Source organism: Ornithorhynchus anatinus, chromosome 16, assembly GCF_004115215.2.
Source record: "Ornithorhynchus anatinus isolate Pmale09 chromosome 16, mOrnAna1.pri.v4, whole genome shotgun sequence".
In the NCBI taxonomy this organism is placed as follows: Eukaryota; Metazoa; Chordata; class Mammalia; order Monotremata; family Ornithorhynchidae; genus Ornithorhynchus; species Ornithorhynchus anatinus.
In genome coordinates, this window is record NC_041743.1 from 15,770,001 (window position 1) to 15,785,983 (window position 15,983).

A 15,983-nucleotide genomic window follows, 5' to 3' on the forward strand; every position below is an offset into this window, starting at 1 on the left:
GGTGGGAGGGGAGGCAGCTGTGAGCAGGGCAGCGCAGCCTGTCCCCAGCCTGGCCCCAGGAGAGCTGATCGGTAATAATAACCGTGGTATTTGGTGAGTGCTCACTCTTTGCCAAGCCCCGTGGGGTAGATACAAGGTCATCAGGGTGGACACAGTCCCTGTCCTCCATGGGGCTCAGCCTTCATCCCCATTTTACAGATGAGGTAACTGAGGCCCAGAGAAGTGAAGTGATTTGCCCAAGATCACACAGCAGACAAGTGGTAGAGCCAGGATTCGAACCCAGCCCCTTCTGACTCCCAGGCCCGTGGTCTATCCACTAAGCCATGCTGCTTCTCATCCCTTTTCTCTGCTTTTCTCCTCCTCCTCCTTTCTCCTCCTCTTCCCCCTCCACTGCGTACAGTCCCCACTGCCCCCAAACCCTCATTTCAGGACTTTTTAGTATAATAGAACCAACTTGAAGCCACCCTGGCTCGCCTCTAGCCCCGTGTTCTACTTTTCTGAGCACTTAGTACCCTGTGCTTAGTCGACACTCGATAAATACCACCGACTGATTGATTACTACTCCTATAAAGGGTATACTTGTTAACATTTAATGTTCAAAATGGCATCGTTCACATCCTCTGCAGCCAAAAGATACTCTCTGTTAACACGCTAGAGATCTCTCCTTAAACTAATGCTCAAAGGAGAACAACCAACCATTGAGATTTTTAAAAATAATTTTAATATCAATTGAAGTTCTTTAGAGACCGACAAGTTAGTGATAGCAATAGTAGGAATCGTCTTTATTAAGGGCTTACCGCAGGCAGAGTGTCGTCCTCAGGGGCGGGAAAGAATGCACAGTTGTTGCCGAGTTGTACATTCCAAGCGCTTAGTACAGTGCACTGCACACAGCGCTCCATCAGTACGATTGAATGAATGAATGAGACAAGGTCTCTGTCCTTCAGGGGGCTCAAAATCTAAAAATGAAAAGGAGAAGCAGCGAGGCGTAGTGGATAGAGCACGGGCCTGGGAGCCAGAAGGTCAAATGGGTTCTAATCTTGACTCCGCCACGTGTCTGCTGCGTGACCTTGGGCAAGTCGCTTCATTTCTCTGGGCCTGTCATCTCATCTGTAAAATGGGGATTGAGACCGCGAGCCCCTCGGGGGGACGGGGACTGTGTCCAGCCAGATTTGCTTGTATCCATCCCAGTGCTTAGTTCAGTGCCTGGCACGTAGAAAACACTCGACCGATACCACAATTATTATTATTAGTAGTAGCAGTAGTAATAGTAGTAAAAGGAGGATTGGTGTCAAACAAAACACTAAGCAGGAGGACGAAAATAAAGTCTGTGTGGGACTGTGGCGGGAGGAGCAGAATATCAGGCTCCACAAGGCTCAGAGTCCGCACTCCCAGCAGCGGCAGCAGCCGCCGTCCGAGGTCGGGCTGAGGAGACGGTGTAAAGAGGCTAGCGGTTGACCTACGATAAACAAACGGCCCACCCACTGGGAAGCCAGAGTATTTTCACAGAAGGGAAGAGTATACCCAGAAATACTGGCATCAGAACTCAGCAGTTGAATCACAAAAGGGACTTGGATGAAGAGCACCAGAGGGGGGATCTGCATGTGTGTGTGTGTGTGTGTGTGTAACACATAACAGTAAAACTCAGGTGAGAAAGATGCCTTAAGATGGTGATGTTAAGCTTCCAGGATTCATCGCTTTCCTTTTTTCATTTCATTACTTTGTTACTCCCCAATAATTAAGAACCTGATGTTGTGTGTAAACCGTGGGGTAATTATATATAAACCTGCATAGTAAATTAGCAAAAGTAGATTTAGCGGGTCCTTTTTTTTTTTTTTATTAAGAGACTGCGTAAGTGGTCTTTTACAGGAAGCGGTTTTTAAAATTTCATAGTTTTATGACTAAATTAGTTTTTGTCTGAATATTCATACTCCGTACTACTTAGCATTCTGAAGTTAGCACAATTTCTACATGTAAATTAGGTATCTTGTAATCTGCAAAAGTGGGTTGGGTTTGGTCAGCTAGCATTAATTGGATGCTTTTCAATCCCTGCTCGCTGTCTGACACCAGTAGAGTTGTAACGAATTTATACAGCTGTAGCAAACGATCCAGCTGAAACGTGCCCCTTGCAAACACCTGTGTACTATGGGCCACAGAGCCGTCGGGCGTATTTTCCGTGATACGGATCGCGATCCGTTCCACAACCTCTGGAAGGGTAACACGCACTGCCATAACTCACTGGTACGTACGTTACACTAAGCGTCACTAAACTGTGGTTTAATGTTCGTGAAAGTGATTCAAAGCCTGCCATCACGACAGCAGACGAGTAGTCGTGGAATGATTACACATCCATTCCAACTCGTGTTCTGTTGACTGGAGTAACTTTTTTTTCCAACTCTTCTGAAGAGTTTACCTTTCTCAGAATGAGCAACAGTCTTCATCTTGACTTGATAAAGCTCCTCATGGTTTCCCCTCTTCAAAACCCTACTTAAAACTCACTCACAAGAAGCAGCTTGGCTCAGTGGAAGGAGCATGGGCTTTGGAGTCAGGGCTCATGAGTTCGAATCCCAGCTCTGCCACTTATTGGCTGTGTGACTGTGGGCAAGTCACTTAACTTCTCTGTGCCTCAGTTCCCTCATCTGTAAAATGGGGATTAAGATGGTGAGCCCCACGTGGGACAACCTGATTCCCCTATGTCTACCCCAGCGCTTAGAACAGTGCTCGGCACATAGTAAGCGCTTAACAAATACCAACATTATTATTTATTATTCCTCCAAGAGGCCTTCCCAGACTGAGCTCCCCTTCTCCCCCTACTCCCTCTACCGCCCCCCCCTTCACCTCTCCGCAGCTTAACCCTCTTTTCCCCCATCTCCCTCTGCTCCTCCCCCCCCCTTCCCATCCCCTCAGCACTGTACTCGTCTGCTCGACTGTATATATTTACATTACCCTATTTATTTTGTTAATGAAATGTACATCGCCTCGATTCTATTTAGTCGCCGTTGTTTTTACGAGATGCTCTTCCCCTCGACTCTATTTATTGCCATTGTTCTCGTCTGTCCGTCTCCTCCGATTAGACTGTAAGCCCGTCAGTGGGCAGGGACTGTCTCTATCTGTTGCCGACTTGTTCATTCCAAGCGCTTAGTACGGTGCTCTGCACATAGTAAGCGCTCAATAAATACTATTGAATGAATGAATGGTTCCTTTAGACCTCTTCTCCATATCTTTGAACTCTGTCCATCAGGGTCTTTTTTTATAAACTGATTTGCATTAAAATCGATGCAAGACTTCTCCCTCAAATCTTCGCCGGGGGTGGAGACCCCAAGTTCTTCATCTCCTTTGGCAACTTACAAGGGTCATCGTCAGTGATAGTTATTGAGCTCTTGCCGTCTACAGAGCCCTTTACTAAGCGCTCGGGAGAGTTCAGTACAGCGGAGGTGGAAGCCACATTTCCTCCTCACATTGAACTTACAGTTTAGAAGGGGAGGCAGACGTGACTATAAATAAGCAATTGTGCACTGGATTGTTGAGGTATTGTATAGGCCGGCTGTACTCAACTGTACCTCGACTTCATCTATCTTCCATCGACCCCTCGCCCTCATCCTGCCTCAGATCTGAAACTTCCTCCCCCTTCATATCCGGCAGACAGTCTCTCCAACTTCAAAGCCTTATTAAAAGCACATCTTCAAGAGGCTTTTCTTAGCTAAGTCCTCATTTCCTCTTCTCACAAGCCTTCTCTGTCACCCTTGCATTTAGGTTTGCCCCCTTGGTTCACTCCACGCTCAGCACTTATGTACTTATCTGTAATTTATTTATTTTCATGTCTGTCTCCAGACTGTAGACTCCTTGTGGGCAGGGAACGTGTCTACCAACTCTGTTATATTGTGCTTTCCCAAGTGCTTAGTAACAGCGCTCTGCACACACCGTAAGCGCTCAATAAAAATAACCCATCGGTCGATCGAAAGGAAAGCAAGTAAATAACCCCAAACTACCATCAGTTAGCTCTTTTGCCTGCGTATCTGGAAGGGTGGGAAACGGGAGGCTTTTGAGGCAAACACTGACAGGCCCCAAATGGATCCGGGCAGTGCGGGGAGGTGGAGGCGGGTGAGAGAGGGGAGGGAGAAGGCCAGACGGATAAATTGGAGAGGGAGCGGTGTTAATGAAAGGGAGGAGTTGGGAGGGGCCTGAGGTGTGGAGAAATGGGAAGGATTAGGGTCACGAAAGGGTACGATCCTCCCTGGGACAAAGGTCTGCCTCCCGGATCATGCCGGAATGGTGGCCCCTGGTCAGCGGGGCCAGTGGGATTTGGAGTCAAGAAGGCTGTTGTGAGCAACTGTCCTAGTATGCCCGTCTTCTTGGCGACGGCCCAAGGCGGGAACGGTTTCAACCCACACGTTGGTACTCTTAGGCTAGCCGGGAGGTACCGCTCTAAAATAAGTTGAAGGCACTGGGTTAAGGAATACACCACTCAGAAACCCTGACAAACATTATTCAGTGATTTAATTGGGGAAATCACCAGACCCGGACTACACGATTTAGAAGTGTTCATAGGACGATAAATAAGAATATTTCCAAAATAATACAGTTTCCCCCTTCTTTTATCGTAGTAGGCATCTTCGGCAGAGACTGACAGACGTACCTGTTAAGCTGACATAGTCATCAACAACATGCGGTTGAACAATCATGCGGTTGTTTCGTGGGCAACAACAGAAATCGATATCAACAATGAAAATACATTTTACCCTCTGTGCTCTATTCTTAGCATTCATAAGAATAGCAACAGACTTACCCTGTCTTTCCAGAAGTATGGTAGCCATCTGGACCCAGATTCTTCAGTACCCGCTAGAACTTTCATTCTTTCGGGACAGGGGTGATGGTTGGGGTGATAGGAAGTCGCGGCTAATGAATAAAATAGATATACAAGCCAGAATGAAACCAGGTCTCTTAGTTTCCTGGTTTGAGGTTAAAGTTAATGCTCCTCACAACAGGCGTAACATCTTCAGACCCCACGGGATAACTGCCATATTCAGTGTTGGTTTGCTAATTCTTCTACCTGTCTTTGAGAACGAATTCAGTGACCCCCACTCTCCCAACGTAACTTGCTTTCTACCAGGATATTACTTAGATTTAGCATGGGCTGGTGAAGCAGTCTGGCTCAGTGAAAAGAGCGTGGGCTTCGGAATCAGAGGTCATGGGTTCGACTCCCGGCTCTGCCGCTTGTCGGCCGTGTGACTGTGGGCAAGTCACTAAACTTCTCTGTGCCTCAGTTACCTCATCTGTAAGATGGGGATTATCTGTGAGCCTCATGTGGGACAAACTGATTACCCTGTATCTGCCCCAGCGCTTAGAACAGTGCTCTGCACATAGTAAGCGCTTAACAAATACCAACATTATTACATTATTAAGTGCTTAACAGATACTGTTATATCATCATTATCATGATTATTATTACAGAGAGTAGCAGTGAATCTAAAGGGGAAGGCAGTGAAATATTTAATGTTGACCCTTCATCATTTCGGCTAGTCAGGTCAGTCAGTACTAATGAGTGCGTACTGTGCGCAGAGCGCTGTACTGAAAGTGCCTGAGAGAGGATAATACATAACAGAGACGATAGACACACATTTCCTGCCCACAGTGAGATCACAGAAACAGCAGTGCAGCCCCGGGAGTAAAGATCACGGCTGAATGTTTCCACGTGGATGATCCACCTGCTAAGCTCTTAGTACAGTGCTCTGCACACAGTAAGCGCTCGATATGATTGAATGAATGAATCCACCTTTTCATGTCAGTATTGGTGAGACCGATAGCAACCAGGTCTGCTTGACCACTGTGCCTCAAACTCATCAGCCACGAAACAGCATATGCAGGGCGTCTCTTCCGTTTCTCAGGGCGTAGCGGGTGGACTCGCCAACGAGACTGAAAGAGCCGCCCCCTATTCTCCCTGTTGCTTCTCTCTAAAAATGGGACTTGGAGGGAACTTGTCTGCCAACTCTGTTCTTTAGTACTCTTCCAAGCGCTTCGTATGGTCTCTGCACGCAGTGAGCGCTCCACAAACGCCACTGATTGATGTGAGTGCAGCAGTAAGGATGGGCTTGGACATTCGGGGCCCACATAGCTGTCAGCTCTTGCCCCAAGCCAGCACCTGGCTAGAAGAGCGGGCTGTATTTTAGGGCAGCGGGGGTTTTTCCATCCTCAGATAAGGGGCAGCGGGCTCTGATGAACTCAGAAAGACGAGAATATCTTCCTGTGTCACTCTTAAAACATCACTAGATGCAAAGCTCTGAAGGTAGCCCCGGAAAAGAGAAGAGGACGGTGCTTGGCCTAGAGCCACTCGGCGTTCGTAGCCCAGAGCTACCACAGCCCAAAAAGAAGCTGTGAAAATTAATATGGTGTGACATTCTCTATTAGCTATTTCCAAACATTTGAAAAGAAGAAAGAGTATTATCCAGCTGGGGAAAGAAAAGCATCAGCAGAAAAACACCCCCAGAAGAGCTGACAAGATGGGCCAACTGGAGAGGAAAACCTGCTTTTCTTGAGAATGTCAGAAGAGACTGATGGTTTGTCAGATGTGAAGGGGGAAAAAGTTCCAGGCCAGAAGCAGGATGTGGGCGAGGGCTCGGTGGCGAGATAAACGAGGTGGAGGTGCGGGGAGCCCGTTGGTGTTAGATGAGCGGATTGTGCCAGCTGGGTTGTGGGAAATCAGGGAGCGTGGGAGGGTGGGGGCAAGGCGATCGAGTGCTTTAAATCCGAGGGCAAGGAGTTTCTCTTTGATGCGGAAGGGGAAGGGCAACCACTGGAGGTGCTTGAACAGCGGGGAGACCTGGACTGAACGGTTCGCTTTTGGAATCTGACCCGTGCTCACCTTTTCCGCTCCTCCAGTCAGGGTCTCATCGTTGCAGATCTTCCCCAATCTCCTGTTTGCGTAACCTGTAGCGCTCACTCGGTTTGAACCCCGCTGGTACCAGAAATCAGTCCCGCGAGGGAGATGGTAATCTCACCCAGCGTCACGTCGTGCACGCTATCCTCTGAAACAGATTGTAGGCTCCTCGAGGGGAGGGTGTTTTTTTGCTTCCATTGAAGGTTTTCCGCTCACCTAGCATAGCACACGGCTCCCGGCAGGACTGAATAGATGCGGTCGCTGGTGGCAGGAGGAGAAACGCAGGCCAAGATCCAAGTTGTATCGCAAAACCTCCAAAATTTCAGGCCCTCGGGCTTCCCCTGGAATTCCTTGCAGCCCCCATTGTGCTATGAGATTTTTGTGTCAGCGTGCCGTGATTTTTCTTCAGATGTTCTCATTATAATCCAGAAGGAGAATGACTCTCAGAGTGTCTTTTTCTCTGTTGCTTTAAAGGAAGGCGCGTCTGCTCGCAAGACTCAGACCCCAGCAGCACAGCCGGTGCCACGACCAGGTAAAATCCAGATATTTTACAACTCGTACTTCAGAACGGTCGAAGTTGAAAACGATTGCTCTGGTCTGTGACTTGCCCCTTTGAAAGTTGCATTCAGACCACTGGAGGCCATGCAGTGAGAAATAGGAAAATGGATGGTCAAAAATAAGTTCTCCTGTGTTTTTTGTAAACACTCCCCTTCAGTAATACACAGAAGACAGGTTTTCTTTACTCATTTAAAATGCCAACCGGATATCTGTTTGGAATTCTCTATTAAAATGATATTTCATTTCTCTCTCTAATGTTAAGATCAGCAATAAACCAGGTTGAACTTTTGTTTTTCTTGGTTTTGTACCTCGGTCCTATTTTCAGTCATTACTTCTGTAGTGACGCTGGGAGTTTCACGTAAATGGAAACAAAATGAGAGAAGTGCTGTCAGGAGGTCTTCGGAAGGCCTTGAATTTTCAGATGTACATTTTAAGTAGGTTTGAAGCGATGGTTTCTAAGTGGAGATATTTTTCCGAGTTCTTTTCCGCGCTTGTACCCGCGGCTCAATAAATACGCTCGATCCCTTCATTTATTTTGAGCCCTGGCCGTTTCCGTGCCACGTCTGTGTTTTTTTTAAAGAGGAAATATCAACATTTTAAGACTAGTATGCCGTCTCGCATCTCCTTGCTTAGAGATTTTCCATAACAACCCTCTTTGCACCTGCAACTAGGGAATCACATGTTAAAATAGGGGAAAGGAGAATTATGTGGTTCCCTGTAGCTCCTATGGTATTTTAAATACTTGGTGTTTTGGAGCCTCTTTAAAAAGAACCCATAAGGCCACCACTTAGAAGCTGATTTTTTTTTCCTAGTGCCCGCTAAATAGCCAATCTTATTAAGTGGATTTAGAAAGTGGTTCCATATTGAGAGTCCGTGGCCGTTTTTATTTTCAGTGTCATTGCTAGGAAGAGGTTATGCTGCCTGTCCTGTTTAGCTCCCCAGCGCCATTGAGACTAAGAATGAATTTGAAACCTACAGACAAGAATTGGAAAAGGATAGACCTGGCAAGGGCAAACCCTCCTTTGGACGGACCACTTCCACAAGCATGGATTATACTTAAAATGGTTAAAAAAGTTGATTTCGGGTCGATTTGATTGGCAGCCCGGTTTAAGCTTTCATCATCTCTCCATTAGATTATTGTATTATCCTGGTCTCGCTTCTCCCAGCCCCACTCCCCCCTTCAGTCTGCCCTACTAAATATGGTTCCGCTCACATCACTCCCCTCCTTGCAAACCTCCAGTGGCTGCCCTCTCCCAGGCCAGGCCAAGTAAAGCGTCCTGATCACTGGCTTCAAACCTCTCTACCAGCTCTCTGTCTCACTTATCTGCCCCCACCTCCTGCTCCTTCATAGCCCACACTCAACATCTCCACCCAGTTGAACTTTTTCTAAGGCCCCTTGCTCTCACCTCTCCTGCCTTCGGCTTCTTGCTTTCGCCCGCCTTCCCCACCTCACTTCCCTTCCCCTCCCGCCCAAACCTGAAATTCCCCTCACCTTCATATCCCCCAGACCGTGGCTTTCCCCATCATCATCATCGGCAGCAGCAGCAGCAGCAGCACCAGAGGTATTTATTGAGTACTTACTCTGTGCAGAGCACTGTACTAAGCGCTCAGGAGAGTACAACACAACAGAATTGGTAGGGACCTTCCTTGCCCACATCTCCAAAACCCTCCTAAAAATCGCACCTCCTCCACAAACCTTTGCCTATGATTTTTCCTTCTCCCAGGTCTTCTTCTCCTAATGGCCACCTCAGGAATTTTGCACTTTCTGCCACACGTAGCACTTACGTACATATCAATTTGCCCACTCCACTATTTAGGCACTTACTGATATATCCAAGTTTCCGTTCCCTTTTCCCTTCTAACTAAATCATTTTGTGTCTACCTCCCATTAGATTATAAACTCCTTGAGGCAGGAATGATGTCATTTTCCCCTATTGCACTCTCCTAATAATAACGTTGGTATTTGTTAAGCGCGTACTACGTGCAGAGCACTCGTCTAAGCGATGGGGGAGATACAGGGTAATCAGGTTGTCCCACATGAGACTCACAGTCTTAATCCCCATTTTACAGTTGAGGTAACTGAGGCACAGAGAAGTTGTGACTTGCCCACAGTCACCCAGCTGACAGGTGGCAGAGTCGGGATTCGAACCCATGACCTCTGGCTCCCAAGCCCGGGCTCTTTCCACTGAGCCACGCTGCTTGTAATACTGGTGTCGCTCAGGACTCACTGAGTAAATATTATTGGTTTTTAGCTGCCGGAGAGCGTATCATTATAAAAGATATTAAAGACGCTGAATCGAGAATCCGATCGAATCCGAAGATTCTGCCCCATATTCTTAATTGTGTCTGCTTGTCTAGCGTGGAGTTGGTGGTTAGGAAGGATGACGAAAAAGGGTTGCAAAGTCAGATGTGCAGAGTCACGATAAAGTGGAGGGTATAGGGGAGGAGAGTCAGAAGTCGGCACAGAGAATCCAGTCCAGGAAAGGCGGTTTAGGGATGAGAAAATTCAGTGGAAGAGTCCAGATGACGACAAGGGAAGGACAAGGGAGAGGTGGAAGAAGGGGAATTTTCCAAGGAACAAGGGAAAGACAGCACGAATCTACGGGCAAAATAGGGTGCTTTCCAGGAATAAGGAGACTTCCTGGGGATGAGAGACTGGGTGAGAAGGTGGCCCAGGATGCAGAATCAAGGAAGAGAAGGGAAATTTTGAGGAATAAGAGAGTGGGAAAGACGTTGCCTCCTAATCTACCTACCCACCACCATCCCTTGCTCCTCACGTGCTTTTCTGTTTTCTTCCCACACAGAAACCTCTGCTCTTTAGACCTCTTCCACTCATCCCGTCACCATGCCCAATTTGGATGTCCATCCAGACCTCCCCTGCCTTGGGCACAAGTCTCTGCCCTTCAACACTGCCTTCCCTGCCTAAACCTTCCCTTCCCTCACTGCCTTGTCTCTATTTTTTTTTGGTTTTGTTTTGTTCTTAATGGTATTTAATCGCTTTCTACGTGTCAAGCACTGGTCTAAGCTCTGGGGTAGTTACAAGTGAATTAGGTTGACTACACTCCGTCCGGTGTTGGGCTCGCAGTCTGTTGATCTTGCACCATCACTTCCTAGCCCTCGGTCACCACCACAATACACAACTTCTGCCACTTGAAATTCACCCTCACTTGCTACATCCTTGTCCGCTCATCTACTCAACAACATTATTTCTCTCTCATCAGCTTCCGTGCCCCTTGGCCCTGCAAATTCTCTCTCCCCATCTCCCCCCGCCCTTAACTCTTTCCTTCCTAAACCTCCTAACACTTCCACTTCTCCCCTCGTGACCCCGATGACCTTGCCTACTACTCGATAAAACTGAAACCACGTGGCGTCCCCAAAGTTTCCCGCTCGCTTCTCCAACTCCTTCCCACACCTCCTCCAGCCTGTCATCCTTACCAGCCATCTCAGGAGGCGATCTTGAATTGGCTTTCCGAATCGACCTCCCTCTACTTGTGCTTCTGACACCATTCATTCATTCATTCATTCACTCAGTCATATTTGTTAAGCGCTTACTGTGTGCAGAGTACTGTACCGAGCGCTAGGGAAAGACAATACAACAATAATCAGTGACATTCCCTGCCCACAACCGTCGCAGTCTAAAGAACACTTGCCCTGCCTCTTCGTCATCGCACGACCGTCATCTTCATCTACTCGCATTTCCCGCATAATGAAAAAGACTTCTCTGGATCCCACTGCACCCTCCAGCCTTCTGCAATCTCATTTCCTTCCTTTTTTTTTTTCCTCCGAAGTCGCCGATGACTTCAGTTTTGATAAGCCTAACAGACTTTCATTTAATCCCTGACCTCTGCCCTTGCATGGGCTGTTCCTATTCCCTGGAAACACAGTCTCACCTTGGTTTTACCAACGTAGCTTTCTGGCCCCTCCTCATTCTCTTTTACTGCCTCTGAGTTTGCCTTTCAGTCTCTGAAAGGGTGTTCCAGCAGGTTCTCTCCTAGGTCTGTTGGGTCGTTTTCCCTGCTAAATTGTGAAGCCCTTTGAGGACAAGGTTCACGCTTTCAAGCTCTTGTACTCTCCCAAGCGCTTGGTCTGGCACTTGGTACACGGAAGGGATTTGACTCAGTAGATCTAATCGAGTCATTCCCGGGGATGAGGAAAGGAGTAGAAACTTTGGAGTGGGAGGAAGGAGGTAGAAGACAACAAATACGGAACAGAGGAGAGGACGAGAGAGAGGCTAGGTTCCCCTCAAGTTATTTGGGTCGCTCAGCTAGTTTCCCACCATCGAGCAGCCTGTTCCTGGAGCCTCCGTTCGGAAAACGCCTGCAGGTGAGAGGAGCAAACGCCCGATGCTCTTTTGTGTAATAACGAGATTTGGAGGGCAGGGGCGAACTCCATGAAAGCATCTCATTCGTTTAAACTGCTTTCCGCTAGACCCAGTTCGTTAGTAGTGACGGAGTTTTAATCCTTCGGCGCCGACTGTAAGCAATCGTGAGTGGAGTTCGAGAAGGGGCCCGCGTTATCCGTTACGGAAATCTCAGTGACAGCCTACTTTGCCTCTGATTGAAGACAGCTGGTCTTCAGTTCATAAAGGCCGTGGCTTCCGATACGAGCAGATGAAAATGTGGTAATTTTGACCTCTTGCATTTTGCAGTTTCCCAAGCAAGGCCTCCCCCGAATCAGAAAAAAGGTAAGTGATGGGGAGCGTCAAACTTAAGAGGAAGTGTGAATGTAGATGTTAATTGTATTCGGTGGGGGTTGAATGACAGTGTGTAAGTGAAGGTTTATATGAGTGTGTTAATGTTAAATGTGATCGTGAATTTGCTACCTTTCATCTTTTCTTTCTAGGATCTCGTACACCTATCATCATTATTCCAGCAGCTACCACCTCCTTAATAACTATGCTTAATGCAAAAGATCTTCTACAAGATCTAAAGTAAGTGAAGTACAACTTCATGATATTCATAAAAGATTGCTTGTAGAACAATGGATGTCAACCCGAAGTAATTGTCGAGAAAGGAGTATATGTTGGCTAGGAGCAGACTCACTGTCTTTATTTTAAAGGTGTGGTAGGCTTCAAAACTTGTTTGAAGAATCAGTTTAGATCAAGCGGCTGATATCTTTTAATGAACTGACTAAATGTGGTCTCTTGTAACTTCTCCCCCCCCCCCGCCAAACTTAATGTTCGTATTTACAGCGGTCACAGTGGTTCAAACAGACATTGTCCTTTAAGTCCCAGTGAGAGAGGTGTGGAGTGAGGAATGGCATTCCCATTATATAGGTATGAATACTGAGGCACAGAGAGGCCTATGTTGTTAGCTATAACGCCCGGTAACTGAGTTAAACCCGATCGTTTAACAACAGCCTTAACAGCTCTAAATGAGAATTACAGACTTCTACATCTGTTAAAGCGTGATGATAATTGAATGCGATATAAGTAAACCAACTTCTATTCGGTGTTTTTGGTATCAGCATTCCCCGACTGGGGTGCTCTGGCCCACCGGGGAGCTTTGAGGAGTTTCCAGGTGAGCCCCAGATTCATTCATTTGATTGAATTTATTGAGTGCTTACCGTGAGCAGATCGTCGTACTAAACGCTTGGGAGAGTAGAATAAAACGATAAACAGACACACTCCCTGCCCACAACGAGCTCACACTCGAGGTGACCAAGACGCTGCAGTCTTCACCTTACCAGCGCAAGCCCTTGCTGCGCTTTCACAGGTCAGAAGCTTCCAGCTGCTCCCCGAAACCGTGATGCCTGCAGGTGCCTCCACCAGGGATTGTATTCTGTGGGGCAGAGCCCAGATCGCTGTGCCTGATAAAGCCTGGGAGACCTCGCTCCGTATTGTAGGCACAGTGTTGGCAAGCCGCCTTATGAATACGTTTGGCCTGGTACATTACAAACAAGCTCTCTTGTTTTTCGTCAGGCCAGTCCTTTATTATATTCCGGGGCGTAGCTCCCTCCTTCGAAGGGACATAATATAAGCAGTCTCAGGGCAAAAGCTCCAAGCGATCCCCCGAAACACCGTAAAGTAGCCTCCAGGTTGCAGAGTTTTGCTTTCGTGGAACACACCACCTTTTGTTCGTCAGCCTTAGAATGCTTGCCCACCTATCTAGTTTGTGACTGATTAAATATTATTTTTCCCCTTTTGGATGGGGTTTAAAAGAAAAAAACGGCACTAGAAAGATCCATTTTGTATCCGTGAAGACCTTTGCGTCCAAAAGGCTTAAGTGAACCGTGGTTAAGTGATTTCCATAACACTGACAGGCTTGTTGGACCTGTCGTGGCGAACAATGAGTGGCTTTAGAGATTTCCAACTGTACCGTTTTCCTTTTGACAAGATGGCACACCGGGTTTTCTTTTCGCTGTGTAGTCACCAAGTTCCTTCTACTGGGCAGTGCAGTGGAGAGCCAGTTTTAGTGAGTGGCACATTCAGGGTTCATTCATTCATTCAGTTGTAGTTATTGAGCGCCTACTCTGTGCAAAGCGCTGCACTAAGCACTCGGGAGAGTACGATATAACAGTAGACACATTCGCCGCCCACAACGTGCTTGCAGTCTAGAGGGGGAGACAGACAATATAAATTAATAAAAGTCAGCCCGGTAGACCCCTGCCCTGGCTTTGGTTACCCCCCGGCCCTAGATCGACTGTTATAATGAAGGAAAAATTTGGCTGAAGCTGATGTGGAGTAGCTGCATCTGAAGCAGCGTGGCTCAGTGGAAAGAGCCTGGGCTTGGGAGTCAGAGGTCATGGGTTCCACTCCCGGCTCTGCCACTTGTCGGCTGTGTGACTGTGGGCAAGTCACTTAACTTCTCTGGGCCTCAGTTACCGCATCTGGAAAATGGGGATTAACTGTGAGCCTCACGTGGGACAACCTGATTACCCTGTATCCACCCCAGCGCTTAGAACAGTGCCCGGCACATAGTGAGCGCTTAACAAATACCAACATTATTAATCCCTGAGCCCGTCATTGGGCAGGGATTGTCTCTGTCTGTTGCCAAATTGTACATTCCAAGCGCTTAGTACAGTGCTCTGCACATAGTAAGTGCTCAATAAATGCTATTGAATGACTAATCCCGGCTCTGCCACTTGTCTGCTCTGGGACCTTGGGCAAGTCACTTCACTTCTCTGGGCCTCAGCTCATCTGTAAAATGGGGATTAAAACTGTGAGCCCCACGTGGGACAACCTGATTACTTTGGATCTACTCCAGTGCTTAGAACAGTGCTTAGCACATAGTAAGCGCTTAACAAATACCATTATTATTATTATAATCCCGGCTCTGCCCTCTGTCTGTTGTGTGACCTTGGGCAAGTCACTTCACATCTCTGGGCCTCAGTTACCTCATCTGGAAAATGGGGATTAAGACTGGGAGCCCCATGTGGGGCAGGGACTGGGTCCAATCTGATTAACTCCTCTCTGTCCCAGCGCTTAAAACAGTGCTTGGCAAGAAGTAAGCACCTAACAAATACCATGATTATTCTTAATCACTGTTGTTATCTCCTGAGAGCTTGGGGGTTGGGGTCTGATGGCAGCATCGCTGTCTCGTGTCTGCTGCGTCCTCAGTTGCACGATCAGTCTCAGCTCTTTTCCTCTCCCACCTCCCTCTGCCTAAAGAGCAGCTCTGACCCCGGGAGGGTGGATGACGGCGGGGAGGTGAGAAGGTCCCAAACGGGCGTGGTTCCCTCGCCAGGCCTCAAGGAAATCGGCCTGAGCAAGCTCAGTTGTAGGGGAGGGGAGTTTAATAACAGAGCATCCCACTGTTTGATTATTCCGCTGAATTTGGGAAGCATTTTTATCTCTTCAAGTGCTTTCACATCAGTGATCTGATTCTGCCGTGACCCGTGACCGCTTAAGAGCTACTCTGTGGCTCTTGTCAACTCTCCTCTGGAAATGTAAGCAGCAGGCTTATTTGTGGTTTTGGTGAGAAGAATAGACAGATTTCTAAATTTAGATGATTTTCAGGCTTGGAGAACTGAAAAGTCAGAGTTGCGTAAGTGCCCGTATTAGCTCACTGTGGGCAGGGAACGTGTCTGCCGACTGTTGTACAGAACTCTGTACCCAGGAAGCACTCGACAGGTACTCCTGGTCATGATCTTCTTAGGGCAAAAGGAGCAGCAATTATTCATGACAGCAGAAGGTAATTTCCAACAGTGCCCTCGGTTTTCCAATTCTACCATACCGTTTGCCTTATAAGCACGGGAAATGGGAATCGAGCAGTGTCAAGCTCACTGTGGGCAGGGAACGTAACTACCAACTCTGTTTAATCGGGCACTCCCAAACGCTTAGTACAATGCTCCACACACAGTGAAGTGCTCAGTAAATACCGCCGACTGATCGACGTTTTAAAGTGCATTTTATGACAGCTGTCATATTGCTAAAGTTTGGGTACCTCTAATCGAGCATTCCACCCCATACCTGAAAACATACCTACTTGGAGGTATGAGAAATCCGATCATTTTGACGCAACCCTAGCGGTGGATGTTTTAACTTAAATGGAATTTACCATTTTCTTCCCCCAGTTTTTTCGTCATGTGCTAATTAAAAAAAATGGGGGGGATT

At 47.4% G+C, this 15,983-nt stretch overlaps 1 protein-coding gene across 1 annotated transcript in view; it reads left to right on the plus strand.

The window, feature by feature from the left end:
- Positions 1–15,983, plus strand: part of CDC73 (cell division cycle 73) — a 114,792-nt gene that overhangs the window by 80,457 nt on the left and 18,352 nt on the right. Inside the window, exons 11-13 of the mRNA XM_029081189.2 lie at positions 7,346–7,403; positions 12,078–12,113; positions 12,272–12,359. Coding sequence (XP_028937022.1) covers positions 7,346–7,403; positions 12,078–12,113; positions 12,272–12,359 — 182 coding nt within the window. The remainder of the gene's footprint in view (positions 1–7,345; positions 7,404–12,077; positions 12,114–12,271; positions 12,360–15,983) is intronic.